The sequence below is a fragment of the Teleopsis dalmanni genome, chromosome 2 (genome assembly GCF_002237135.1).
Source record: "Teleopsis dalmanni isolate 2A chromosome 2, ASM223713v2, whole genome shotgun sequence".
NCBI classification, from domain to species: domain Eukaryota; kingdom Metazoa; phylum Arthropoda; class Insecta; order Diptera; family Diopsidae; genus Teleopsis; species Teleopsis dalmanni.
This window is the reverse complement of record NC_051847.1, coordinates 130,823,177-130,850,642: the sequence shown is the minus strand read 5'-3', so window position 1 is coordinate 130,850,642 and position 27,466 is coordinate 130,823,177. Positions and strand designations below refer to the sequence as shown.

The 27,466-nt window shown below is 28.7% G+C and overlaps 2 protein-coding genes across 3 annotated transcripts; both read right to left on the bottom strand.

The window, feature by feature from the left end:
- Positions 1-13: 13 nt before the first annotated feature.
- Positions 14-6,125, bottom strand: LOC119679973. Of its 2 annotated transcripts, none has more exons than XM_038092576.1 (5): positions 5,090-6,125; positions 909-4,318; positions 658-732; positions 420-557; positions 14-358 (listed from the first exon to the last, which is right to left on the bottom strand). In XM_038092576.1, exons 1-5 carry the CDS (start codon positions 5,967-5,969, stop codon positions 41-43), a joined length of 4,821 nt encoding a protein of 1,606 aa, XP_037948504.1. In that variant the 5' UTR covers positions 5,970-6,125; the 3' UTR covers positions 14-40. The 2 variants fall into 2 exon arrangements, with proteins under 2 accessions (XP_037948504.1, XP_037948505.1); XM_038092577.1 differs by having other exon boundaries at positions 5,792-6,124.
- Positions 6,126-8,255: 2,130 nt separating this feature from the next.
- Positions 8,256-25,359, bottom strand: LOC119679975 (myosin-2 heavy chain-like). The gene is made up of 6 exons (XM_038092578.1): positions 25,286-25,359; positions 12,465-12,677; positions 12,198-12,395; positions 10,024-11,940; positions 8,759-9,961; positions 8,256-8,598 (listed from the first exon to the last, which is right to left on the bottom strand). Exons 1-6 carry the CDS (start codon positions 25,313-25,315, stop codon positions 8,452-8,454), a joined length of 3,708 nt encoding a protein of 1,235 aa, XP_037948506.1. The 5' UTR covers positions 25,316-25,359; the 3' UTR covers positions 8,256-8,451.
- Positions 25,360-27,466: the final 2,107 nt, after the last annotated feature.

Here is a 27,466-nt window from a genome sequence, read left to right as displayed (position 1 = left end):
CGATAATTAGTTCAGAACAACACTTCAGGAAAATCAATTTTTACTCAAAGTCACATTCACGACTTATGTCAGGAGCTTTACAGTATTCTGGAGGATCATAGAAATACACACTAGGTGTCCATAATGCCGAAGGATTCAGTGTTGGCATAGTTAATCCTCTTTTAACAACCGATTTGTTGGCGTTAAAGTCCATATTTTTTTCTGATTCGGTAGATTTTGGACATAAACACTCTTCATTCATATATGGTTGCGCAACGAGTATAATTTTATGTGGTGCAGTGACATCAACATCACAAATAACAGCAGCAGTATGACTGCAATTGAAGTAACGATTGGTCAAGAAGCCATCAACGAAAATCTGAGAACAAATTTTAGATAATAATGACTACTATTTATATATTTTGAATATTATTGTGTACCTCATAACCAGATATATTACTGCAGTCTTCAATTTCCCACTTTACGTACAAGGAGGTAGCACCAAGTTCTGAAACATCGGTTATGGTAACTGGGAAACTATTACATGGTCCAGTTTTTTTCTTCTTCGCGAATAGTTTCTAAAGAAAAACAATATTTATATTAAAATAATTAAAAGTAAGCACACAATATTGTTAATATTGACATACTTTAAAAATTATTAATTAAAATTTAACATACCCGGTCATTATTCTTAGTACGCCTTGCATATTCCATTGCCTCTAAATCCATTATAATGGAATTTATAAAGAATTTCTAAGGAAAAACAAAAAAAATATTATAAAGATGTGAGTATTCCATAATAGATTAATCAAATTATAACATTATAGCACAGTGTATATACTAAGTACGTTAATTGCAAAAAATTAAAAACACAGTGTAACCCATTGTGTTGAAAAGAAAATAATCATTCAAATTCAGGTTATATTTACCATATCATCATCGTTTTTAGGTGGCTTATCCTCTGTGCATGAATCTGTACGTACGAGTTGCATATTATGCTCATTAGGGCATTCACGCATCGCACGACAATGACAGCACTTGCAATCATCCCCTTGGTTTTCCTTCATTTCCTTACCACATATTGGCACTCTTTCATTATCAGTATCACTACATGTGCCGGTATTTTTGTCATCACTACCATCATCACAAGGTTCATCGATAAAAACAGGTTCGTCACATTCATCAGGACATTGTTGAGGCATAATTATTTCTTTATTACCTGAACAGCTATCTTGTGGCGGTGGTGGCATATTGCAGCCCTTGTCAACCACATTTTGTTCGGGTTCATTATCAGTACAATCACATTGCTCTTCACCCCGTGGTTGTGAGCACAGTAAATCACGCCGTACTCTTAAATCTTCTTGCGAGCAATGATTGGGTCCACAAGGAGCATTATTACCCATATTATTACCCATATCATTACCCATATTATTACCCATATCATTACCCATATTATTACCCAAATTACAAGGCGAATTATCAATCATATTACAAGGAGTAACTAGTTCTTCAATGATAGTAACGAAAGCAGCCTTAACGCCATCACTACTTGTTTCTGTTGTGTCCCGTACCGATTGCGCTTCATAGATATTCAACATATTCGGATAATTATCTTCTTCAGCCGCTTGCGGTTCATAGATATTCAACACATTCGGATAATTTTCTTCTTCAGCCGCACTTCCACCAGTGTCTCTATTATAGGACATTTCTTCATATCCACCTTGTTCTTTAAATAAGGCATTGTTATTATCGATGTGATGAGGCTGTTCCTCATATTCTGTTGCTTCATTCATTTCATATGAACATGAACACGGTAGATCCATTTGAGATGTATCTATTGAATCATGATAGAATGATTTTACTAATGTAGACTGCCAACATTTTTCTTCAGTTCCAATTGATGTATCAGTTGTGGATTCTAGGTCTTTTGCACAGGGCGGTGGTTTCATTGCTGCAGATAGAGCGGTTTGTGGTGGTGCTCCACCAGCTAGAATTTGAGCAATTGTAATTTGCATATCTGGTGATATAATTAGATTGCACGGTAGAGTTGCCAATGGCGGTGGTTTTGAGCATGGTGACGGTTCAGAACAGGGCATTTTTGCCGGTTCAGAACAGGGCATTTTTGCCGGTTGAGAACAAGGTGCTTCTATCGGCTCAGAACACGGAGAAATTGTCGATTTAGAACATGGTGATATTTCCTGTTGCTCAACCTGCACATTTTTACAAGGAGATGAAGGCATCGACTTAGGCATATCATGAGAAAGTTCTCGTTCAAGCATACTGTATGAGCAGGGATTCTCTTCCGGGTGATCCTCATTAATGAGATGCACAACTTCATGCAATAACTTTAGAATAGCAAGACTCCTGGCTTTTGCTTCATTTAATTTTGAGCAAGTTTTTTTTTCTGGGCAGGTTCTATCGTTATCTTCGCCATCGGATGAAGCTGGAGAATAAAATACTTCACTTTTGCTACGTTTACATGGCATATGGGATTGCTGTGATTTTGATTTACCACACTGATTTTGTGATGCCATATTAGATGCTTTCGACTTCATTTGTCCACATGGTTTTTGACTTGGTGCATTACAGGTTTGTGATTTCATATGTCCACATGACTTCTGTGATGAAACATTAAGGTTTTGAGATTGTGCGTGACCACAAGGCATAGGTGCTCCTACATTACAGACTTGTGATTTGGCATGTCCACATGATTTTTGTGATGGTACATTCAAGGTTTGAGATTTTGTGAAACCACAAGGCATATGTTGGGCTGCATTGGACGCTTGAGATTTTGCTTGGCCACATGACTTTTGTGATGGTGTATTGAGCATTTGAGATTTTTTTTCACCACAAGGCATTTGTAAGCCTATATTCGAGGCTTGAGGTTTCATGTGACATGACTTTTGTGATGGTATATTAAGGGATTGAGATTTTGCACCACAAGGCATTTGTAATCCTACATGGGACGCTTGAGATTTTGCTTGACCACATGGCATTTGTAATGTAGCTTTAGAGGCTTGTCCACAAGGCATTTGCAATGCTGCATTAGAAGGTTGTGTTTTCACACGTCCACATGACTTCTGTGATGGTGAACTGAAGGTTTGAGATTTCGTTTGAGTACAAGGCATTTGTAACTCTGTTTTAGAGGCTTGAGGTTTTGCACGACCACAAGATGCATGCGATTTTTGCCGATCACAAGATTTTTGCAACGCTATATTCGATGATTGTGGTTTTGGCTGACCACAAGGTGCCTGATATGCTTGTTGACCACAGGTTGTATGTAATGCTGTACTAGACGATTCAGGTCTTGGTTGATTGCAGGGTTTATATAAAGAATGTTTTGAAGGCGAACACGATGTTTTTGATGGGGTGTTAGATGGAAAACGTTTACATACTTTAGGCGTTGACATTTGATTAAAGTTTGCTTGCTGGCACGGTGAAGAATTACTAGGTGTTGCATAAAATGATTTACCAATGGCATCATTCCCTTGAAGCTCGCACAGTGGTTTGATTTGTATTTCTGACTTTTGTTTACCACAGCTCGTCTTTGGACATGTGTCATAGGAACCCATGGACTCTGGCGTACCATATATTGATTCCGCTTTTGAACTACACGTCTGTGGTCTGGAGGACATTGTAGGTTGCTTATTGCAGGATGTGTGCATATTACCACAACTTCGTCCACTTGTGGGAAGAGAAGATTGCACCGGTGGGTGAGAACATTTATTAACAAATGACTGCCCAGCATTACAAGTTTGCATATTATGTACGCTGTTGCAAGGTAGTTGCCCCCGATTGTTATTCTTTTGACAATGCTGATGAGTTTCAGCTTTTGGAAATGCATTCTCACTTTTTGACATTAACATTTCATTTTTTCGACTGCAGTTACAAGGCTTTTTTCGTATAGGGTTATCTGTTGGCGGCTGTAATGAAGCTAGTTCATTCATAATTGTATGTAGATCAGCCGCTGACGCACCTTTACCGCAAGGCTTTGAGCGCTTAAGTGCATCATTATTAGGTGCTACTTCCTGGTAGGCATTGACTGTTACATTTTGCTGTTTTTTAACTCGCCCACAGCGGCAAATTTTTTGACGTGGCATTTCAATGTTTTGTGGTTGTTCTTGCATATTTTGCATGAAGGTTCTCATTTTAGTAGGATAATTTATATTAGCGTTGCAGGATAAATTTTGTTGTTGTTGTTGTTGCTGTTGTTGTTTTTGTTGCTTACGTAACTCATAATATGTGATTTTACATGCTGGAGCGCAGTCTGGAGATGAACTAGTATCTAAATGTGGGTCACTTCCGTTAAAACAATTTTGGGACTGTTTTTCTTCGATGTCTGCACATGCAAAGAGAAGGAAAGAAAAAAACACGAATTAGATTAAGAAAAACATGTTTTTATTATTACTGTAAATTTAAAAAAAAAATGTTCTAAAAAAATAAATAAGTATAAAAAATATAGCCAAAAATGTGTAGATATTATATGATTGTCTATTTGGGTTTTGAGCCGAAAAGTTTAAGTAAAAAATGTTCTATTTAGCCGCCATTATTTTGATTAACTATTTCGCAATAGGCACTTCCACTACTTCGCTTAATGAGACTCGACGTTCCTCAATTTCATTTAAAGACTTGGTTTTTGCATTCCACAACTCTTTATCATAAAGTTCCAAGCATTTTTCTTCAGCAATTTCACGACAAGGACACACATCGTAATATGACATCTGGCTGCAGTGTGGTTGAAGTTCAAAATCAGTGAAAATTGTGCCACGTTCGCGGCAACGACAAACTTTAATTTTGTCATGTTTCATCAGTTGAATTTTGCTTTCTGTTAAACGATGTTTCCACGGACATAAACAACAACCGCAATTACCAGGACAAAAGACTTCGCCAGCTTCGTTAATAAGAGGGCTTGGATCATAACGACACTTAGTACAAAGATTCATTTCTTTGTGCTGTGGTATAGCTAAACGGTATGGTCTGCGTTTGGGCTTAGGTGGTGGTGCAGGGCCTGACAAAACTTCTGGTTCCGGTGGAACAGGCTCGGGTAGAATTTCAATGTTACAACAACAAGATGAAGGTTCAGATATACAAGAACAAGAAGAAGAGTCACCTGTGCATATATCCTCCGGTTCTTCTTGTGCTTGACGGCAAATCGGTTCATAATCAGTAACTCCACAGCAAGTGTCTATCTGTGATGGTGCGTTCCTTATCATTGGATAGCATGGTAGTTGTTCGTCATGTTCCGAAGAGGTATCTGTTAAATTCATTTTACCAGATCCAGCAATAATAGAAGTGCGTATTGGTTCACAGCCTTTGGCTGAACGTGAATACTGTCGCTCTGAATTTTCAATATCACTTCTATAAATATACGGTTGGACCGTAACTGGTATCATAAGTGGGATAGGTTTCAGCAATATTTTGCTCGTCTCGCAATTTGTATCCTTAGCACTAGTATCAGTGGTACATTTTTCAGTATATGCCGTATCAGTTGATCTATCAGTGCATTTATCACTTAAGGCAGCATTTGTTGAATTCCATGAAGACATGCTTTTATTGCATGTAGAAACGGCAGTAGTATCATCACTACAACGCTGGGCATTGTCACCAATTTGTTGGCGCATAGCATCCTCATATTTTTCGAATAGCTTTTCAGATATTGTCACAATTTCTTTAAGTGCATGTTCAAAAACTTTAGCGTTTCCAAAGTTTCCTTGCGGTGACTTTGGGGTACGGCTTTTGTGCTTACAACGTGACTTTGTCTCTTTTTGGACATCAGATTCACTAAGGCAATCATAGAATTCTTCATACTCACTAGGAGTTTCCGTTAATTTTTGCTCAGCCAATAATACTTGAGTGGAATTTTGTTGTCGTACTGGTCTAACAGGTATTAAGTGTGGTAGACATTGTCCTGTATGCTGCTTGCACATTTGTCGTTGCGCTAATGCTTGTTGCTGGCACCGACGTTTGCAACACTTTTTGCTGGTGTCCATGTTTCAGCATTAACGACCAACGGCATTCAATTTTGTACGTAAAATTTTGACGGGACAAATAAATTTGGTAAACAGCATACAATTTGTTCTGGATTAGATTTTGAATTGGACTGAAAAACTTTTTTTATTTTATACACAACATTGCTTTTAGATTTATGAGTAAGAATTGAAGTAAAATCAAAGGCAACTATGTTTAATAAGTTCTTTATTTGACAACGTTAATTTCACTTAGCTTGAAATACAACTCTGACAAAAATTGATGACCACAAGTTGCAAGTTTTAGTTTTTTTTCGGTTTCACATATGTCAATACGTAATTATGGCCGTGTGTGAGTTCGAGTAAATTGAGGTAAAGTAAATTAAAATTTCCTAGCGATTTTTTGCACTGCACTTATGCAAATATTTATTTATTTATTGCAATTATTTATTATTTTTGGTTAAAAGTTTTCAAATTTACTTATTTATTTATTAAACATCTTATAAAATTTTCACAATGGTAACGGCAACACCTAATTTTAATCTACTTTACCCTACTTAAAATTCTGGTAAATATCAACATTCGCTGCCATACCGACATTATTTATTATTTGTCTCAATTTACCATCAATTTACTCGAACTCGCACATATGTATATATATATATATTTATTATTAATACATAATTTATGGCAAAAGGCTTTTAAAGTTATATCGAGAAAAACAGTAAATAGCTTTTTTCAAAAGCGGATGGCAAAAAAACATAGCAAGATAAATCCGAAATCCTGGAAGAAATGTTCGTTAGGGCCATGTTGTACAGAAAGTCTTATCAAATATGAAATTGTTTTTGTGTTCAATACAAATTAAAAAATTAAATAAGAAAAATTAAAAAGAAAAATTTCCATTCAAATCTGGTCAACAATGACGAGACTATCTATGTCTCATCATATGGTCATAACAGTGTTGTTCAGTGATAAGTGCATGATTTTATGTCTGTAGGGAGTAAATCTGCATATTTTTATGTGGGTATGTAAGCACATCCACACATAAAAGTAAATATCTTTTAAATTCAACCAAAAAAAAAAAACTTACCAAAATAAGTAATAAAGGTAGAAATGAACAATTGTCAAATGGCTCCATTTTGGTCATGATCAAAAAGATCATAAAATTGCCGTGACCATTTGTTATATGACTGGTTGTATAATATTGCTTATATACGAAAAATAAATAAAATAGATTGAAATTTTTTTTATAATATGTAACAAACCAACAAATATAAAAGTGTATTTAATGGGCTACGAATAGATATAGGATTTATGTTATTTCAGTAAACCATTTTTGAGACATTAGGTATTATTTCACAGGTGGGTTTTTTCATACCGACCTTGCAATACTTTGCCGCGGAAATTATTGAAAATTAATCCCTCCTCAAATGATTTTTTTTCTGTTTTTTAAAGGAAAAAATCATTTACTTGAAACATTTTGAGTATTAATTTAATACTTATAAGAGAAACTTTTTTCTTATTATAATATTTTGCCTCTATTATGTTCCATTAGCGCGATGCGGAAAAAGATAGAAAAATAGAAAACAACTTTAATCTTTCAAATGGAATAACATATATTAAACTTCACATATATTTGTTTGAAATTTCTTCTGTATAGAATCCCATTACTCTTAATTGCAATATTGCTCACGTACTAAAAAATGTTTTGTAACCTACGAGCACAAATATCTCTTCTTGTAAGAATATTATTAATACATACTTTATTGAAAACATATTTGTGAGTTTATGCCAAGAGATTTTGAAATATTGCTATTAGCCAAAACTTGCTTTAAGTAACTAAGAAAGTTTTCAACAAAATAAACTATACTTGAACGAGTTTTGACTCGACGACAATACAAACGATATTATTTATAACTGAAATGTAGTGCTTTGTCCAGGGCCTACACTAGCAAGTTTGCGGCAAGCAGTTTGAAATTTGTTGTGTGCATTCTTTTTACTTGCAAATTAAAATGTTGGCAAATAAAATTTACTTGCCAAAAAATTTGTTATAAATATTTTTGTATTAGCTTCATGCGTTCAAATTTCGAAAATGAATATTCAATTTAATACTCGAAACTTGCTAAACGCTTGCTAAAAAACGTAAAGAAATTAAAATTTTATCTTAAAGATCATCGGTTATAGCCTGATTTTTAATCAAAATAACCTATAGTTTGGAATACGGAAAGTATAAAACCTAAATTCTGTTATAAGCACTAAACATAGGCGGATCATTTTATTATGTACATCAAAAATATGCATATAAAAAAATTGAAATCATAAAAATTTATTTTTATCACAGTTATAGTATATATTTTTTACCAAAAGTTGTATTTTTAGAGATATGTATATGAATTCTTGGTTTAGATATATATCTGATTGGTTTTATATAATTTTCATATATATCGCGAAAGCGACACAAAGGACAGCAGCTTACAGCCCTTACAGTTCTTGAGATTTTGAGTTCTTATAGTTTCTTTGCGTTATTAACTACTTTGAATGACATTTGACGCTTGACAGGTACATAAATAGTACAATAGAACCTGGATTCCATTTGATTAGTGTGGTATAACATGAGTTGTTCATTAATTCCTGTCTCGAAACGCTCAAGTATCTGTATCAAGCAAGGAAAAGTAAGTTGTTAATATATAGAATACAATATTCATTAATTAATCGTATGATGAGGTACAAAAGACGTGTTTAGTTATAATTATCATATACCATAATTATTTATTAGTCTAAAACGTCTCATGTGTCTCATATCATTTACGAACCGGCACTGTGGCTGGTTTGAAAATTTCTTTGAGAATTTGAATAGTTGACAAAGCATGAACATAATCTTCATAATTTTCGAATGGTTTTTTGTTGTTCTCTGTTTGAGCGATAGTGTAAGTTCTAAGCAGTACAATACCATCACGAAATTCTTTGTTAAGTTCCCACTCTTGTACAATTTTCATATTGCATTCATCTGACTCATTATTTGATAATTGAGCAGTCGACTTCAGCATATAAACAAAACTACGCATATCGGAAGGTATGACTTGCATTAATTTCTCTGCATTGTAATCATCAGTAACTTGTACATAACTTTCCGATTTCTCTGTAAATGTTTGCGTTCTTTTATTTTCTTGTTCAATTTCTGTGGAGGTGAAGGCATCCGTTTTTGATGAACACTCAATCACATCTTCTTCAAAAGATTTAAAACTTTCATATGAAACCGTACGTTGTACTTCCTCATCATCACCGTCTGGTAGATCAAAGAATTTTCTTGATTTATGAGAATTTAAAGATATGTAGCGACGAAGACGTGAATGTATCGATATCAGACTAGACTTATATCTGCGACGTTTGCGTATCTTACGTAGGTTGGTAACCATCACATCTGAGTATTTACTTGATTCCAAAGTAATTTTCCGCAACATTGAAGGAACTTCACATATTTGTTTCTTTTCCAATTCTGAGCAAGATGGTAATTCTTCTTCTGGTAATGAGAACGACGGAACTAATGCCATTCCAACAATTGTAGTATTTTTTTCTTCACCTTCGTTATCACTTTCAGGTTCATTTTGTGATTTTCTTGGTAATGAAAAAGGCGGAACTAATGATATTCCAACAATTGTAGTATTATTTTCTTGACCTCCAGTATCACGGTCAGGTTCATTTTGTGGTTCTTGTTCAGTTACAATATTTTCTACAGTATCTATTGGGGGATTACTAGTTGTAGGATTTTTTACTAAATCTTCAACGTCTTCAACATCTTCTATAACAACCAATACAGCTGCACCATCTATATTCTTCCCTTCATCTTTCTCTGTGTCTTTATCTTTATCTGTGTCTTTATCTGTATCCTTATCGTTATCTTTATCTTTACCCTTATCGTCACCAGTACCTTTTTGAGTAGACAAAACTTTTTCTGCTAATTTCTGTACTTCTAATGCTACACATCTAAAGTATCTTTCAGTTGGTAAATTACAACCCTAAAACAGATTCTCCTACTTTGTACAAAATGTTTAAATATTGATAATATAAAGTAACTTACATGCAAAGTGTTGAGAACTTTCACTAGACCTTCGGTTGCTGTTTTCAAATCATGCACCTCCTCACGGCGATGTCGTTTAGAAGGTCCAGCTCCTAATTCGTCAGCCAAACTAGAACCATCACAAGGATTATCAAATTGCTTTTCATATTTTTGACAAAGCTCCTCCTTATTGCGTAATTCATCTGTCAGTACGCGTATTTTATCATCATTTTCTTTTTCCCTAATAACCATAGCTTTAATTTGTGCTTCCAGTGTTTCCACCTCCTCACGTAGTTCACTGTTTGTTACTTCTATATGCAAAGTTTCCTTTTTCAAGTCATACAACTTTCCACGTAGACACTCTATTTCTGTCAAATTACTTTTTTCGGTTTCCTGTTGAAGTTTACACATAAAATTGACTTCGTCTCTTAAAGTTTTATTTGCTTTCTTTTCTTGCTCAAGTGCATCCAGTAAAGGTTTCTGTTTATCTTCGAGCGTTTCTTGTTTTTCTTTGAATTGCTCAATTTCACAACATAAACACTTGTATTCATCATTCAAATCCCTGTATTCTTTAGTTAACCTCATTATGCAACTCTTTAATTCCTTTTCGGATTCTTCCATACAGAGTATTTTTTCATCCGCAGCGCGTGCATCGTCACGTAAAACATCTTGTAGTCTATTAATTTTTTGTTTAAGACACATTTCTTTAGCCATAAGCGTTTGTTCTCGCTCCTTATAGTTTGCTTCGAGATCATGCCAATGGGCATCTGCAATTTCCATAGCCTCATAATGACGTGCATCCATTTCCTTCAATTGATGTTGTAAGCACGTAATCTGATCTCGTAGACATTGCACTTCAACTTTGCTAATCTCTTCATCTATAATCCCGCCCCGACTACTACCACTTGAACACTTGCCACTGAGTGCATTATTCGCACAAAAGCATGGATGTGATTCGGTATTACCCATTGTCAAGTTTTCTGTTAATTTTGTTGCACTTTTTTGCTTTCGTATGGGTGCAACAACTAATGCGTTATATAAAAGTATTATCCAAACTGTATTGTGTAAGAATTCTAAGTTCTCTTTGGCTTTTTGTTTGTCCTCTTCGAGGTGTCGTATTTGAGTTTCGCTCACTGATAAATCGTCACGTAATATAAGGCACTCTGATCGGCAGTCTTTATATTTGGCACTTAGTGCCTCTCTGGACATTTCAAGCTCAACGTTGCGTTGTCTTAATATTTCCAGTTCAACCTCAAGCCTTTGCAAACGTAAACGTGTATCATTTTCGGCTTCTTCAAACTCGCACTTTTCTTCTTCAAGTGTGGAATTTTCGCTTTCTAGAAACTCGACACGATCTTGTAACTCTCTCAATTGCTTTTCTAATTGAATTTCCCGCTGTAGCCGATCAGCTAAACGCTTAGCTTGTATATCACCAGAACTTTCGTATATAAGAACTTTACTCTCCAACAACTCTAAGCGTTCCTTATAATATTGCAAACGTTTCTGTTCGCTTAAGTTTGGACTAAGTTGTGCTGCAGGTACTTTATGGATAAATTTCGCATCAGAACAAAGTTTTTGTAATTCTGCATTGAATAAACGAGACGCTGTTGAAATAGTCTCCTCCTCAAAGTCAGTTTGGGTATAAGCGTTATTCTCACTAGTATCACTTAGAAAATCTGATTCCACAAAAACACCACTCTCACTTAAACTGTTACTTTGCCAGGCTTGTCGTTGCTTGCGCGGAGAATCTGTTGGTGTATTTGTGGGTACTTGATGCTGAGGTGAACTGTTATACGGTGAAACGGTTGCAACTATACGAGAATTTGTTGTCTGTACGATGGATTTCAATGATTTTACATTATTTGAGTGATTATCATTTGCTGAACGACTACTGGAAGAAGAAGAAGCCGAACTGTAGTCTGAAATACGCGATTTAACCTATGAATTTGAATAAAAAAGAATATAAGAATATAAAATTAATAAAAATCAATGTCAAGCAAATAATTTTGATAAACAAATTTTTCAAATAAAAAAATCAATTCAAATATATATAAAACTGTAAGACATATTTTTATATGTCATATATTTACGTGTTTTATAATATATTTGAAATTGAGCTTAGTTTTCAAAAAGTTGTAGTTTATAATGATAAAATTTAATGAATTTAATGAATTGAATGAAAATAATTAACTAACCAATTCAAGACTGCTAGGTTCATCACTAGAAGAGGTTGTGTTTAGAGAGTCTGGTCCGCTACGTTGTGAGAATATGTCCATTTGTTGTATCATTGTTGATAAATGTTGTAAACATTGTTTGTCTTCATCATCAAGCGTCGATTTGCGTAACATGCCATTTATGCGTAACCGTAATTCATCATTAGACACATCCATCAACTGTAAATATGATTACATCTCATTACTCTAGTCAATACATTATAGTGACATTAAGATATTGTTACTTACATTTAGCTCCTCTTCAATGTTGTGTTGACTGTTAGGAGAGGTAATGCCTGAATCGGTATTTCCATGACTATGACTTCGAAATAGCAATTGCATCGGATCGGGTTTCTGTGATTTTTCATTTGACCATACATTTTTAGCTGTTGATAAACTAACTGATTCTGATGATGGAGAAGCATCACTTGTAGTGATTGTTGGATGGGTTTGTAGTGACCACTGTAATTATAAATAAACAAAAATTTTATTAGGAAAAATAAAATAAATTATTAATAACATAAGTTACTATTATATTTAATAGAAACTAGCATATTTGGTAAAGAGGTTTCGAAAAGTAGTGGACTACCACAACAAAAAACACTTTTTATATTAGTTTAATAATTTGCAGATTTTGTTGTTGTAGTTCAATACTATTTGAAACCTCTCTATAAAATATTAATGTTATATATGCAACAAGTGTTTTTCTCCTCCTTATTTTTAGTTATAAATTTTATTGTTTTTACTCCCTACAAATAAGCATTGACAATTTTTTATAATCGGTTATCAATTTCAAAATAATTTATCTAACGAGGAGGAGAAGGAGGCTTTTATGTAATACAGCGACAGGATTGGAAAAAACCGAATCCTTTGATTTTGTATTTAAACTGCGAATATAACAATTAGAGATTATTGAAGATATATATGGCAGAGAAGGTAGTTACGTGTGTCATAGAATAACATTTACAAAAAAAATTATTTGTGAATTAAGCAAGTCGGTGTAATAAATAGGTATAGTAAATCAATGTATAATGCATGTATAACAATATATAATGTATTTGACTTAAGTATGATAAGCATAAATTCCACATTTTAATTTAATATGATAATTCTGAAATTTTTGCTCTACGACAATAAAAAAAATATTTTTACTTTTAAATGAAGAAATAATATAACCTGCCGTTCGATTGCCAATGAGAGTTCGTTTTACGATAAGCTCACTTGAATTCATAGTCAGTGTTTTGTTAAATCACTTAAAAATTTTATTTCCTGATTAAAGGAAGTATGTGTAGGCGGATACCATTTTTGGATCAGAAAACCACTCTATTGTTTTGATAAAATAAGCAATGTCTTCAATATTTCTAGAAAAAAGATATTTACATTAAAATTAAGTCAATAAATATGAAACAACTGATACTCTTTGCGGTATAGTTTACAGAAGTCTTTGAATATAGATATTAAAAAATATTGAGCAGCTCCTGGGTCTTTATGGTATAGTTCATCGAAGTCATTAAATATAGAAGTTTAAAAATATTTTGCAGTCCCTGGTCCTCGTATAGTGTATGGAAGTCATAAAATATGGAAGTCAAAAAATATTGAGCAGATCCAGATCTATGTGGTATAGTTCATAGAAGTTATAGAAGTTTGTCAAATCACAACTTCCTAGCCGATTTGCCATGTATGTATAAATATAACTTTAGGTTATATTTTCCAATCTTATAGAGTGGCATGTGGATATCATAAAATTATATTTTTAGTTAATAGTATGCTATGCTGTTTGACTGGTGCATCTCACTCGTACCAGCGTGGTCTTGAAAACACTGTCTAATAGAACTAATTATATATTTAATTAAAGATATATGTATATCTTTGACTAAAACGAAGTCAGGTATTGTTACTCGATTGATTGTTATTAGTTCGGACCTATTGAAATTTGGATATGTACGCTCTTAACATGTATACAACTGTTATTCGTTAGAGAGTATATGGTATTGTCTTATCATACTTCAACGCAGATGTTTCAAAGAGCCCTACTGACATTTTATGGTTACATATAAATTATTTTCATTATTTTTATTATTGTTATCATTTCATTTATAGTATAAAATGATAATAATTTCATGCAGATTTATCTGTAGAGTGTAGAGTATTTTATTTATTTTTAATTCTAACAAAAAATTAATTTTAATTTTGATTAATTTTTTAATCAGCATTTTGAAATATTTTATTCAATAAATTCAAACACTGTGCAAATAAATTGCTACTATATAATAAGCAATTAATAATATATATATTCTTCATTATAAGTAAAGATACAGTTTTTATTTTAATATGTTATTATTTTTTTATATAATTTTTTGTTTTTGTATTTAACACGCAACTTAGCGGTTTTAAATTTTTTTTCTGGATAGCATATCATGCATATAACATTTTTCTATGGAAAAATGCAGAGGATGGAAATTTAATTAACATATATGAACAATTTAATTGAGATTCATAAACAATTTTCAAACAACAATTTTAAGAAAATACTAATTATTTTATACTTAAGAGCTGAAAAATAATAAAGCAGCAATCTAAACAATAAGAAAGCAAAAATAAAGAAAATAATCTAGAGCTAACAAAATTACTAATTGGGTAGGTGCACCTAGTTTAACATTACCTCATATTTAAATCACAGTTAAAAGATTACTTATTATATACACTTGCTTAAATACATATTATATTATCTTATGTTATTATTATTACATTTTTTTGAACTTAATGACATTTTTTACTTAAGCAAATGCATTAAGTTTTTTATTATTCTTGTCATATACGTAAAGTTTATAGATATTTTAACCTTAAGGTTATATGTTATTGTTTAATGCTAATTATTGTGGGAATAAATTTATCATCTTTAGTTGAATCTGTTCCACTGATAAATTTCAATTGCAAATATATTTTTACAGTGTATTTGCTGGCAGTATTCGAAACTATTGTTAGCCAATATTTACTGCGATTTTTTAATGCTTCGTTAATCGTGCAACTAAGCAATTCGCTTATATACATCAAAATAATTAAAAATGCACTTGGTTTAATTATAATATTTTAGAAAAAAACATGTAAATATTTTTAAGTGAAAAACATATAAAAATAATAAAAATTGTTTAATAAGTGTGAAGTCTCTATTAAGTTAAGTGTTGATCAATCCACGTAATTTATGTGCTGGTGTGTATACGAGTATGTAATATTGCTCACTTAGCATGGCATGATTATTGAGGTTTTCCATTGATAGGCTCTAGATAATTTCATATAACTTAAAACAGAGCAGAATTTATGGTAATTTTTTTTTTTTGCACTGCTTATTAATTTTCTATTTTTTATTTAAAAAGTAATTATTATTATTAATTAATATGGAGAAAATAAATATTAGTTTTAAAGCAAAATATTTTAAAGCATAATGATATAAGTTGTAAGCTTTATTAAAAACAATATAAGTGAAAGATAAAAGTAATAAATTTAGTATAGTAAATAAAATAATTAAATAATAAAAAAAGATAAGAATTTTCTAATTTTTTCTTTTGGCATAAATTATATATGAACTGAAATAATAGTTTCTGAAGAGTATGTCAAAAATAAACTTCTTCGACAATTCGGTTCTTCAACATTATAAATATATATCGTATATATATCATTGTAATAAAGTAAATGGGTTTATTTGTATATTACTAAATTAAAAAAATAGTCTAAACAATCTACCGATTGACATATTTTATTAGGCCTTACGATGGTAAATTTCATTCTACATTTTAGGAAGTTCGATTCTCAATTTAATTTTGTGTTTTACTTAATTCGCCTTTTTATTATCAAATATTATGTATATAACAATTATATTTCCACGAATGTTTGTAGATCACTTTATATTTATTGTTAAATAAGTGAAATAAAAGATCAGAATATTATTATATTATTATATAATAATGTATATTATTATAATTATATTGCTTGGCAAGCTAAGTTGGTCCAATGCTTTTTCAATCATATCATCGCTGTGTATTCTTCACCACTTTTCTCAAATCCTGTAATCCTTGTATTTTTAGGTCTATGAATATAGCAGTAGCATACATTTTTTAAATTGTCCTGTTCTTTTTTCACCAATTCGCTTTTTGCTAATTTCGCTAATTTATCGATAAACATTCTTAGTTGAAGACCACTAGCATAAAAACTAACGAAATTCCTCACATTAAAAAATAGTAACTTATATTGTATATGAAGATACTGTAATAATAATAAAAATAATAGTAATAAATATTTTAAATTAAAAAAGTATTTTATTGAAAAAAATTTATGTTTACAGTAATTTCAAGACATCTACAAAGCCTCTTAGCAACTAAAGAGACAACGGATGACCACTACTTTAATAATATAAATTTTGTTTGGAAGTTGTGGTTTTGCATATAATAAACAAATGTTTCTAATATTCATTACATTACTAATATTCATTCATTTGAAATAAAGTTGTATTTTAACTAAGATTTAAAATAAGTTAATAAAAGTTAGTATAAAACCTTAAAAAAAAGTTTGCAAGAATAATATACTTCGCCTTATAGCCGTTTCAAACTGTCATTGCCTTTATTCGTAGGTATATATATTTACCTTTATATGAATTTGATCGTTTTTTGTTTAATATAATAAAAAAAAATTAATTTTATTTATATTTTTTTAAACTTTATTAAACTCATACACAAACCAATAAGTAATAGATATATTACTTAGAAAAATTTTGAAGAACTACTTTTTTCTATCTGGAGCCAATAAATTACCTTAATCCATACTTTTAATATGGAATCCAAATGGAACCATCCGATTTAAATATAATTAATTTAATATTAAAATTGTAATAAATGTCATTTATTACAATAAATGGAATTAATTATGATGTTTTGAAATTTAATAACAGAATATTTAATAAGTTGAGTCGTCTTAATTTCCCTTTCCATGGTTTGCCTTTGCATAAGTTTTCTTTTCTTTAGAACAATATTCTTTCTTAGATATAGCAATAGAAGCATAATAAAACATTTTATATAAATACATAGATTTGAAGAATTATTATGATATATACCAATCGAGTTCCTTCTGTATTCCTGAGTAGATTTAACTTTGTCACTACGTCAATAATATACATTTTTGACGAGTTTATCACAATGTTGATCTTAACACTAAAACGTTTTTCTTTTACTCTTACCATATTTTAGTTTTATCTTAGTGATTGAAGACAGATTTAAATAATTATTTCTATATATAAATCTGTATATTATTTATACATAAATGTTTATATGAACAATTGCATCTAGAGCTCATAAGAAGTTTATATCCAACTAAATAATTATATACAATGCTTACTAATCGACATATGAAAATATTTAAAACGAGCATAAGTAAAGTGTTTAATGAAGTTAAATGAATTGAATACGAATTGAATTTATGTATCTATTATATGCTAAAGGTTAAGATAAGTAAGATTTTAAGAGAAGTAAATCAATCGTAATTAAAAACAGTATAAAACACAGCATGCATTGAAAGTACTAATTGCAAAGTACTAATTATAAGTAGCAATTTATAAAGTCGAATGAAAGTATACAGTTCGTGTATAAAAATGAAGTTGTGACACATTAAGTAGCACAGATTTTAGAATATAAGTATACAAATTCAATAGTTTAAATAAAGATTACACTAATACTTATGCTTATATACATCTGTAGTAACCAGCTCAAAACTGAATAAATAAGCGTGAAAGTTTTGACTCTTACTTAGTAAAATTCTCCCTATGCGACATTGAACTTTCCTAGAGCTATCTATGCAATTTTGTAAACGGTGTGAAACTTTCTAAAAGAAGATACTTTACAAAAACAAAAAAAAACAGAAGATACTTTTTGTGTTGTATTTATAAAAATTTTATAAAATTTTAATAGCAAACCTTTAAGAGATTTAATGCAAAAAATAATGAATTAGCGTATATAGATTTTTTGTATAATTGTTAATCAAAACATTCTAAAGTTCTTCCGATTTGCCAATGAAATCTATTGAAAAAGAAAAATAATAAAAGAAATAAACCTCTTAACGTAATTTAATAAAATAATTCGAATTCATTGATGTTAATTGGAATCAGTTATTTGCTTACCAAATTTGTATGCCGGCAAGTGAATTTCGCACATAAATCAGAAAATAATCAATTTAGACTTATATATAAGCATACATATATGCTTGTATAGATAGATATAAATGTATTTAAATATTCTCCATGTATTCTTCAGTGCAAATTCCAATGAAATGACTTTCGTACACAGACGAAGTCCATTTGATCACCTATATTTTGTATTCTCTTTTAATCTTAATTAGCAAATTTTATTAAACTTCATTTGGGAACGAAAGCCGTTAGAAAGATATAAAAAATTCACAACCATAAGTACAAATGGTTTTTGAATTTTTTATTAAACAATTATTCCAAAAAGGGCATAAAAGAAAATAAAAATAATGATAAAAATTATATTAAATGAAATACTTGTGTATATATAAAAATAACAAAAAAATAAATGAGAACAGACATAATTATTTAAAAATTTGCAAGTTTAAAAAATATTATATAGAAATATATACATAATATATATAAATTATTATATTATATATAATTTATATTATAATTTATATTATAGATATAAATTATTATATTATATAGAAAGATATAAAAAATTCACAACCATAAGTATAAATTGTTTTTGCATTTTTTATTAAACAATTATTCTAAAAAGGGTATAAAAGAAAATAAAAATAAATTTACAAATTATATTAAATGAAATACTTGTGTATATATAATAATAAAAAAAATAATTGAGAACAGATAAAATTATTTAAAAAGTTGCAAGTCTGAAAAATATTAAATATTTTGTTTTTAAAGTAAATTAAGATCGGTAATAATAGTACTTCAGCAACAAAACTCACAGATCATTAAAAAAATAAATATAGTGAAAACAATATCAATAATATAATAATATAATTAATTGGATAATATAAATCTTTTAACAAAATTTTTAACATTTTAACGTCGCAGAATATAAATAATATGGAAAAGCGGATTATAATTAACCACGAACTAATAATATTAACATATTAGCAAACTATTTCTATTAACTTAAAATTAAAAAAAAAGGTTTAAATTATTATAACATTATTAAGAGAAAGTGGACTAAAAACAATAGAGTAATAATTTTTAATAATTTCTGCTAAGGACTGTCATAGAAAAAAACTCTACTAAAAGCTAATAACTTTTATAAAGTAAAATAATTCAAGCGATAAATATAGGGCAACGATAACTATACCTAAGAATACTTCCACAAAATTCCTATATGTGGGAATAAAACAAAGATTATCTAAAGCCTTTGCCTTTCCAGAAGAAATCTTCACACATAGTCACAAATTTAAAACTATTACGATCAGAAACTTAGTATTTATAATTAAAAAATCATATTCATATTTTTGAAAATTACTTTTAATAATTATAAAAATAAAAAGATTTTCTTATAAAATATGACCCTAAAACATTGTTTTGTTTTATTAAATATTTAAGAGTGTAAAGTATATTATTATACATATACAATAAAATTACAATAAATTATTCCTATAATAACATCCAAAAATAAATAAACATATATCGATAGAATATATAGAAACTATATATAACTATATATACCTATAGCTTATATAGAAGTTATATTCTGTATTTTTACCGATTTTTTTGTTTTGGGCTTAAATATAATAGACATTGTAATACCTAACATTTAACTAACTTCATTGAAAATATAACGAGTAAAAGGGAAAAAAAACATGAAATATCATACAAATTAGCGTAGGACAGGGAAATCAATTTAAAGAGTCAAAAAAACAACACCAACAACAAGCTGAATTGTTATTATCTAAATAAAATTAGTATTAGCTACTAATGCTCCTATAATGTTGGACCAACATTTGAGCAAGTGTCGTTTGTAAAATATCTTAAAGCATAGCTTTGCACGCTGCATATCAAACTTTTTTAAATGCATTTTGTGTTTAGTGCATCGCTGTTTTAGAGACAATATGTAATGCTGTTAATGCTGGATCGAGCAATATACAAAGCTCACTGAGCTAATTGCTTGTCTGCATGTCGTACGCTTACTGGCAAAAAAAATAAAACAGTTTTTTGAAACATATAGGTGTGATTATCATCGACCAAAATTAATTTTATCAAATACTTTAACAAATAATGCACAAAATTTTTACTGTTCAGGTTATATAGTCTCCATTATAACCCTTATTCACCGATTGGAAACGCTCATTTAAAATTATAAAATATATGTATTTTTATTAAAATTGAACTATATTCTCCTTCAATTATTAGCTACTAATTAATGATTTCCTTAGATTTTTATTATTGCAAAGTGATTAAGATTTTTGATTTAATTAAAAATAATTTTTTAATATAAAAAAAACAAAAATCTAAAACAATAATAAGAAAAAATAATTAATTTAAAAATATAAACAATATATATTAAAACCGTGCATACGAATGTTCACAGTATTTCAGATACGAAATACGAGGAACTTGTGTATATTTTTTTAAAAGTAACTTGACTTCCAAATTCTACCGCTGTCAATTTTTGATTAAAATTAATTATTTATTGCTTTTAAAAATTTCTACTACAGGTCATTTTTAACATTGTTTTCGATTCGAATGTTATTTTTATAACAACTTTAAAATATTGTTTTCTAAAGTGGAAACCCTCATTAATTATTATTTTATTATTTCCATATGATATCATTCCGATCATATACTATACTGATACTACATATATCGTTCGCAATTATTATTTAATAATAAACGAGTTTACCTTTGTTAAGATTAGGATAAAATTTTAAAAACTGGATTAAAATAAGGATCTGTTGTTATTTTATTTATGTTTTTATTTATACAAAGTGGTTAGTTAATTAAAGTTGACTAAATTCAATATTAACTTAAATGTTTAATAATTATCTATGCTTCACACTTTTAATTTAAAGCATACACCAATATTCATAATAATACCAGATAATTAAATTAATAAATATTTTTAAAGTCTATTCATAGCGAATATTTTTTAATAAACGAAATAGTGGTATGGTTAACCAAAACCCTCTTTTAATTAAAACTTTTCTATTATACAGATAATATTTCTTATTTTAATATATAATTTCTAATTAAAGTTTGTTAAAATTGTATAATTTTTTATTTCATAATTTAATTTACATATAATTTAATCTTGCTCATGTTAGTGCTAAAATTCAAATGAATCCGGATAAAAGCATCAAGAAATATATACTATGTTGAAGTATACATGATCATGAATGATGATAGTTATTTATTCCTGAAACTTGGAACGGTCACGTATATTTTTTCAAACTTTTTTTGGATTCAAATTAAATAAATAAATAAAAATATTTAATTAGTTTAGTTTAAAATTTTCTTTAGTTTTATCCTAGGAAGCAATTATCAGTGGATCATTATACTTATCAATTACATTTTAAGTCTGAGGATTTAGTAAACTATCGAAACACCACTTTTATATTACTTTATTTAGCGATTAGAGACCGAGTAGTGTATTTTAAGCGAGAAAACGCAAAAATAAATTTAAATTTCATTTATTTTATTATTAATAAAATATATTTTTAGCTTGAGTTCAGGTCAATAATTTGGAAAGTTGATAATGTATAGTCAATGGAAAATATTTCAAGTTATAAATAAATATTAGTGTGAAATTTAAACTAAATTATTATATATGAAAAAATAAAAAATATACAGATAATAGATGCTTATTTACTTTATTACCTGTTGTGAGCATATACGTATTTTTAATAGTTAAAGAATATCTTAATGGTTAATAAAAAGATATGATCAGTCTTATAAATAAATAAATATATCATAATAATTAAAAATTGAAATCAAATGAAGCAAAACAAAAAAGCTTTAACGTATATAACTTGTTATCCTATTGTTCTACATTCTTTATGTGCAATTATTATTTAATAATTTTAATCGTAATTTAGAAACTGCAATAAAGTTAAAAAAAGAATTAAAAAAAATTGATCAAATTCTTTTGTAATTAAAGCTTATTAGATCTCATAAGATATGCGTTAAATTGATAGATATTTTATAGGAAAAGTATATTTGAAGAAGCATCACACAACTGGTTTTGAATGGAAATATTAATAATGATAAAAAAAAATATTTGTTTGTTTAAAATTTTTTATTTATTTTTTTATATATTTTTGCTTTTAATGGAATGTCGCGGTGTATTTAATTACAATTAATTGTAAATGTATTAAATAAATTCATCAAGCATAATAAAAAAAAAATAATTTTTTTATAGGGAAGCTAGGTAGTTTATATTTGATTTTTAAAACTAAATTATGTAATTATTTATATATATCAAATAATAATATTACGTTAATAAGCGATTGAGGTGTTAAATAATGTATTTATTTAATTAAAGTTTTGGTAAAACTTTCGCAGCGAGTTAAAGCAAGTACAAATGGTTGCTAAAGTAATATATTAATTAAAATTTGAATTTATTTATCGACCTGTCTTTTTAATAATGATTTTTATATATTTTTTATTCGGCTATAGGTCAATTTTATTTAATATTTATGTAAACAAAATTAATGTATTCATAATTCATCAAGAAACTTATAATTAAAATATTGTAAATTGTTGTAATTATTTTTGTAGATCCTTATCCTGATAATGACTCTCAAGGAGAGTAGAAATATAGAATATATTAAAAAATATTAAACACATGTTGAATTTTAATTAACTAAAAGTGACCTATAGCCGGATAAAAATATATATAAAAATCATTAGTAATATATTAATAATAATAACTATCAAGTTAGAATAAATAATTTTCTTCACTATATCATAGTTCATTTTTTTCATGTAACAAAAAAAGAAAATATAGGAAGATGTTGGTCAGAGATTGTTTGTAGCAGCATTAATTACGGCTATGAAGAGCGACTCAATGGTATAGGTTTTAAGTAATTTACAGCAAGTTTTATGTATTAAATACCACAAATCCTTTTAATATAAATACTCAATTTGATTCACGAGATTCGTGACTTTACAATTTTTAATGATTTAATATTTTTGAACAAGAGAGAACATTTATAGGCTGATCTGCACTTGATACTAACTAAGTTAACTAGGGCTATTGCGAGAAAAAATATGTAAAAAGATTTTTAACAGTAAAACAAATGTTTTTTTTTCAAAAGTTATAATAAATAAATTGAAACAAAATTATAAATTATATATATAATTATATAAATAGTATATTATATTATGTATTATATTATATTATATTATATATTATATATTATATATTATATATTATATATTATATATTATATATTATATATTATATATTATATATTTTAAATAAAATATTGTAATATTTTAAAATATTACAACATATATAATTTATTAAAGTGAGTTTTAATATTAAACAGCAAAAAAAACCTTTTGGTTATTGATATATTTGGATATTGAGTAAAATATTGAGATTTGCTGAAGATGGCTCCTTGAGATGTTAAAGATGTTATATACATTTTCGTAGCATTTACAGTATACTAGGCATTGAGATTTAAACCAATTTAAATTTAAACCAACTGAAAATCGAATGTGTTAACACTTTCAACTACCTTGATAGCGTAATCACTATTAAGGATGATGAGGAAATCTCGGCGTGCATAAACAAAGCTAAGGCTTCATTTGACACGCTACGCTCTATCTGAAAATCTTGACACATCTCTGTAAAAACTAAAGTTCGCATCTATAATTTCAACATTAAATTAGTGCACTTTTTTGGATGTGAGAAGTGGAAACGCACTACCGTTAACGACACACGCCTAGAAAACTTTTTCCAACAAATGCTTACATCAGATTCTCAACATCTAATAGCCTAATCGTATCAACAATGCTGATCTTAGGGTGTCACAAATCAAATGTCAATCTCTTAAGAAGTATGCATGCGCAAGTGACGTTAGATATGTCATACTCTTCGCAGACTCCCTGACAATATTGCTCGTCCAGCACTCAGATGGAATCCTCAGGGAAGTGGTCGTCGTGTTGAGGCGCCTGCTAGAACATGACGAAGGATTGTCGATGCAGAATTACAAGCAGCAAATTACTCTTGAAATGATGTTAGTCGAGAAACACGTAATAGAGTTCGATACTAAAAGATGGTGGAAGCTCTATGCTCTATTAGGAGAAGAGGATAATAGATGTAGAAGGCATTGAGAAAGTCAACAGGGAATAATAAGAGATATATTGAAAATTTCAAACACTTACTTCAAAACCTGGAATGAAGCAACTATCCGTAGCTATCAGCCAACATCATCGATGTAACAATTTTCGATGAAGTTTATTATTTATAATTAATAATTAAAAGTTAACAATGCATTTAGCATACTAATATTTTTCACACGAATAAAATACTATTGTTAAAAAGCAACATTCTTCTATATTCGTCGAGTTTCTCTTAGTATATTGTATATAGATGTATACTTAGGTATATTGTATAAAATGTTTTTTACAGCACAAAAAAAAATTCTAGATACAATACCATATATGAATGCAATTTATTTTCTAACATTAAATTCCATGTAAAACAATGAATGAAGCTATCCATCTAACTTAAGTTAGCACCACAGGTGGTGTTTTGGTGTAATGTGTAGGTTTGAGCAAAACAACTTACAATAAATGTGCTCTATTAGAATTTAAATATGACAAATCTCTGATGGACTGCTCCAAATTTTAACACTTTAATGGTTTGTATACATTTTAGGCATGAAGCTATGACATTTTTATTGTTTTAGAGGCAAGCAAGTGTCAAAAAGATTTGGGTCAATAAAATCAAATGGCAGATTTTCGAGATTGTTTGGGCGATAATAAGAAAATTTTTGTATAAATATAGATATAAGAAATATAATAAAATTATTATAAAACAAAATTATAATAAAAAACTTACTAAGCATATAAAATCATCATCACAAAGCATTTTGGCGTTGGTGTTTAATTTGCCAAATTTTTGAAAATTGTATCTTTGTATCTTTGTTACGAGTATTTGTTAGTTTCAGTGGTTTCGGCTGACGTAATTTACATTAGATGTTTAAAGATACTTGAAAATTTGCCTTAGCGTTACAAATTTTTCTTAACAAAAAATATGCACGAAGGTATAAGATTTTCTGTTTTGATGAAAATGTGAATTATTTTTTTATATAACAATTGAACTTTTCAATTGGAAAATTCACTGAACTTTTTATTGTTTGTTGTTGTTTACTTGTTTTGTTATTTTATGTTAAATTGCTATTTTCGATTTTTTTTATGTGAATTGTTTTTATTTGGTTAATTGCTGTGTTTTTAAAAGTAGGCAAGTTACTTGAATTAAATGCTTTATGCGCTTATTATGCTTTGAGAAAAACATTAATAGATACATGAACTCGAAAAAGTATCTAATGCACATGGTATTTGGAAAAAAAACATAGTCGAAATATTTTAGTTATAGTTTAAATTTTATAATTGTTTTAATTTCAAACAAAATTATTTGGTACAAAGGCAGCAAGATTTTAATACAAATATCGCTAACGAATATCAGGTTTGCTATTTTAAGTTTTTTTATTTTTATTTTCTTTTTGATATTTTTTAGTTAGAAAAAATTTTTCATATATTATTATATGATCTCTAAATTTAAACCACTTAATTTGTAATTTTTATATATAATTTTAGATTAAACATATCTCTTTTATAGTACTAGATCTTGTGTCTATATTTTTCTGTTTTTTAACTTTTTATGTATATGATATAATTATTGCAAAATTTATTTTCAATATCAATAACTTTTTGTTAGAAAATTTTTTGGAGAATATTACACTTTTGGTCTATTCCTTTTTATCAACTTTTATTGGCTTAAATAAATTACTCACTTAAAAATTGGTTTTAAATTAATAATCGTTTTATATAAAATTTTTTTTATTTAATTTATATTAAATTAATTTATATTTATATTAAATATTTATACATATTTAGTTTTTTATTTAATTTTTTTTTTTTTTAATTTAAATTTTCATATTTTTAAAAATGTTACGAGTCGAAGTAAATAAATTTTAAATAATTAATATTTTCAAGCCTTGTACTATTACTTCCACTTTAATTCTGTAAGTACTGCTTTATATTTAATAACATAATTATTAATATTATATATTCTTAATTGGTTCAGTAAAATAGTTCAACTGTATTGTTAATAAATACTTTCAATCCAATTTTACCAAGCAGTTCTTTATCTTTGCATATGTAAATATTTATTTAATATTTTACAATTTATATTTTTGCAGTAACTTCAAGTGGTATTTCTGTTGTTTTTTTATACGCAAATAGAACTCAAACTGATTCACTACACTCGCCATAATACGTCTTAAACATTCACAAATTCAAAAATAGAAAAATAAATCAGTATCTTTTTGCACATGCGCTACTCAGTACGTTCAGGCACGAACTAACTTAGCTACAAAAGAAGCTTAGATAAAATTTGCAAAGTAAAGATTTTCTTAACTAAACAAGAAATTCATTCATGTACCAGCCTTACTCACTCAACGTAATTCGCCGTGACTTTTTATATTTTGTATACAAAAAATTGCTTTTTGTTTTTTGTTTTATTTTCAAAGTTTGAGTTTGTTTTGAGTTAAATAAAAATACTGTCATTTAACAAACATATCGTGCGCCCGTATCTTAAAGATACTTTTCGTTTGTTGTTGTAGCGGAAACGAATTTGCGCGCAGAGTTTAGCGTTTGTTTGTTGTGCTGATTTCGCACGTACTTTTTTTATTTTTCTGTAGTATTTTAAGCTTGAGATACAAATACTTTGATAGGCAAAAACGTTAGAACCGTCATAATGTAAGTCATTGTTTGTGTGTCACTTTGGTTTTGTATGTTATATTTATGCTTGCATTAGAGGTTCTTTTTTTTCGATTTTCGAAATAAACTGAAGTCATATTTTATTTCTCGTTGACTGCCACATGTGAGCTTATTGCATTGTTTAAAAATTTGGCACATGTTCTTAGTTATCTGCATGTTCCCTAACTTTTCTTGCTATATACTCATATTGTTTGCTAAATACATATATTTATTTTAAATATTATATGCTTATGAATAC

What these genes read in the sequence shown, in the direction of transcription:
- LOC119679973 (XM_038092576.1), bottom strand. Translation starts at nt 5,969, where the DNA reads ATGGACACCAGCAAAAAGTGTTGCAAACGTCGGTGCCAGCAACAAGCA. An exon ending in GTACTAAGAATAATGACCGG is followed by an intron (nt 558 to 657) that starts GTATGTTAAATT and finishes GTTTTTCTTTAG; the next exon opens with AAACTATTCGCGAAGAAGAA. An exon ending in GTAATATATCTGGTTATGAG is followed by an intron (nt 359 to 419) that starts GTACACAATAAT and finishes ATTTGTTCTCAG; the next exon opens with ATTTTCGTTGATGGCTTCTT.
- LOC119679975 (XM_038092578.1), bottom strand. Translation starts at nt 25,315, where the DNA reads ATGCTTTGTGATGATGATTTTATATGCTTA. An exon ending in AACCTAGCAGTCTTGAATTG is followed by an intron (nt 11,941 to 12,197) that starts GTTAGTTAATTA and finishes TCAAATTCATAG; the next exon opens with GTTAAATCGCGTATTTCAGA. An exon ending in TCAAACCAGCCACAGTGCCG is followed by an intron (nt 8,599 to 8,758) that starts GTTCGTAAATGA and finishes TGCTTGATACAG; the next exon opens with ATACTTGAGCGTTTCGAGAC.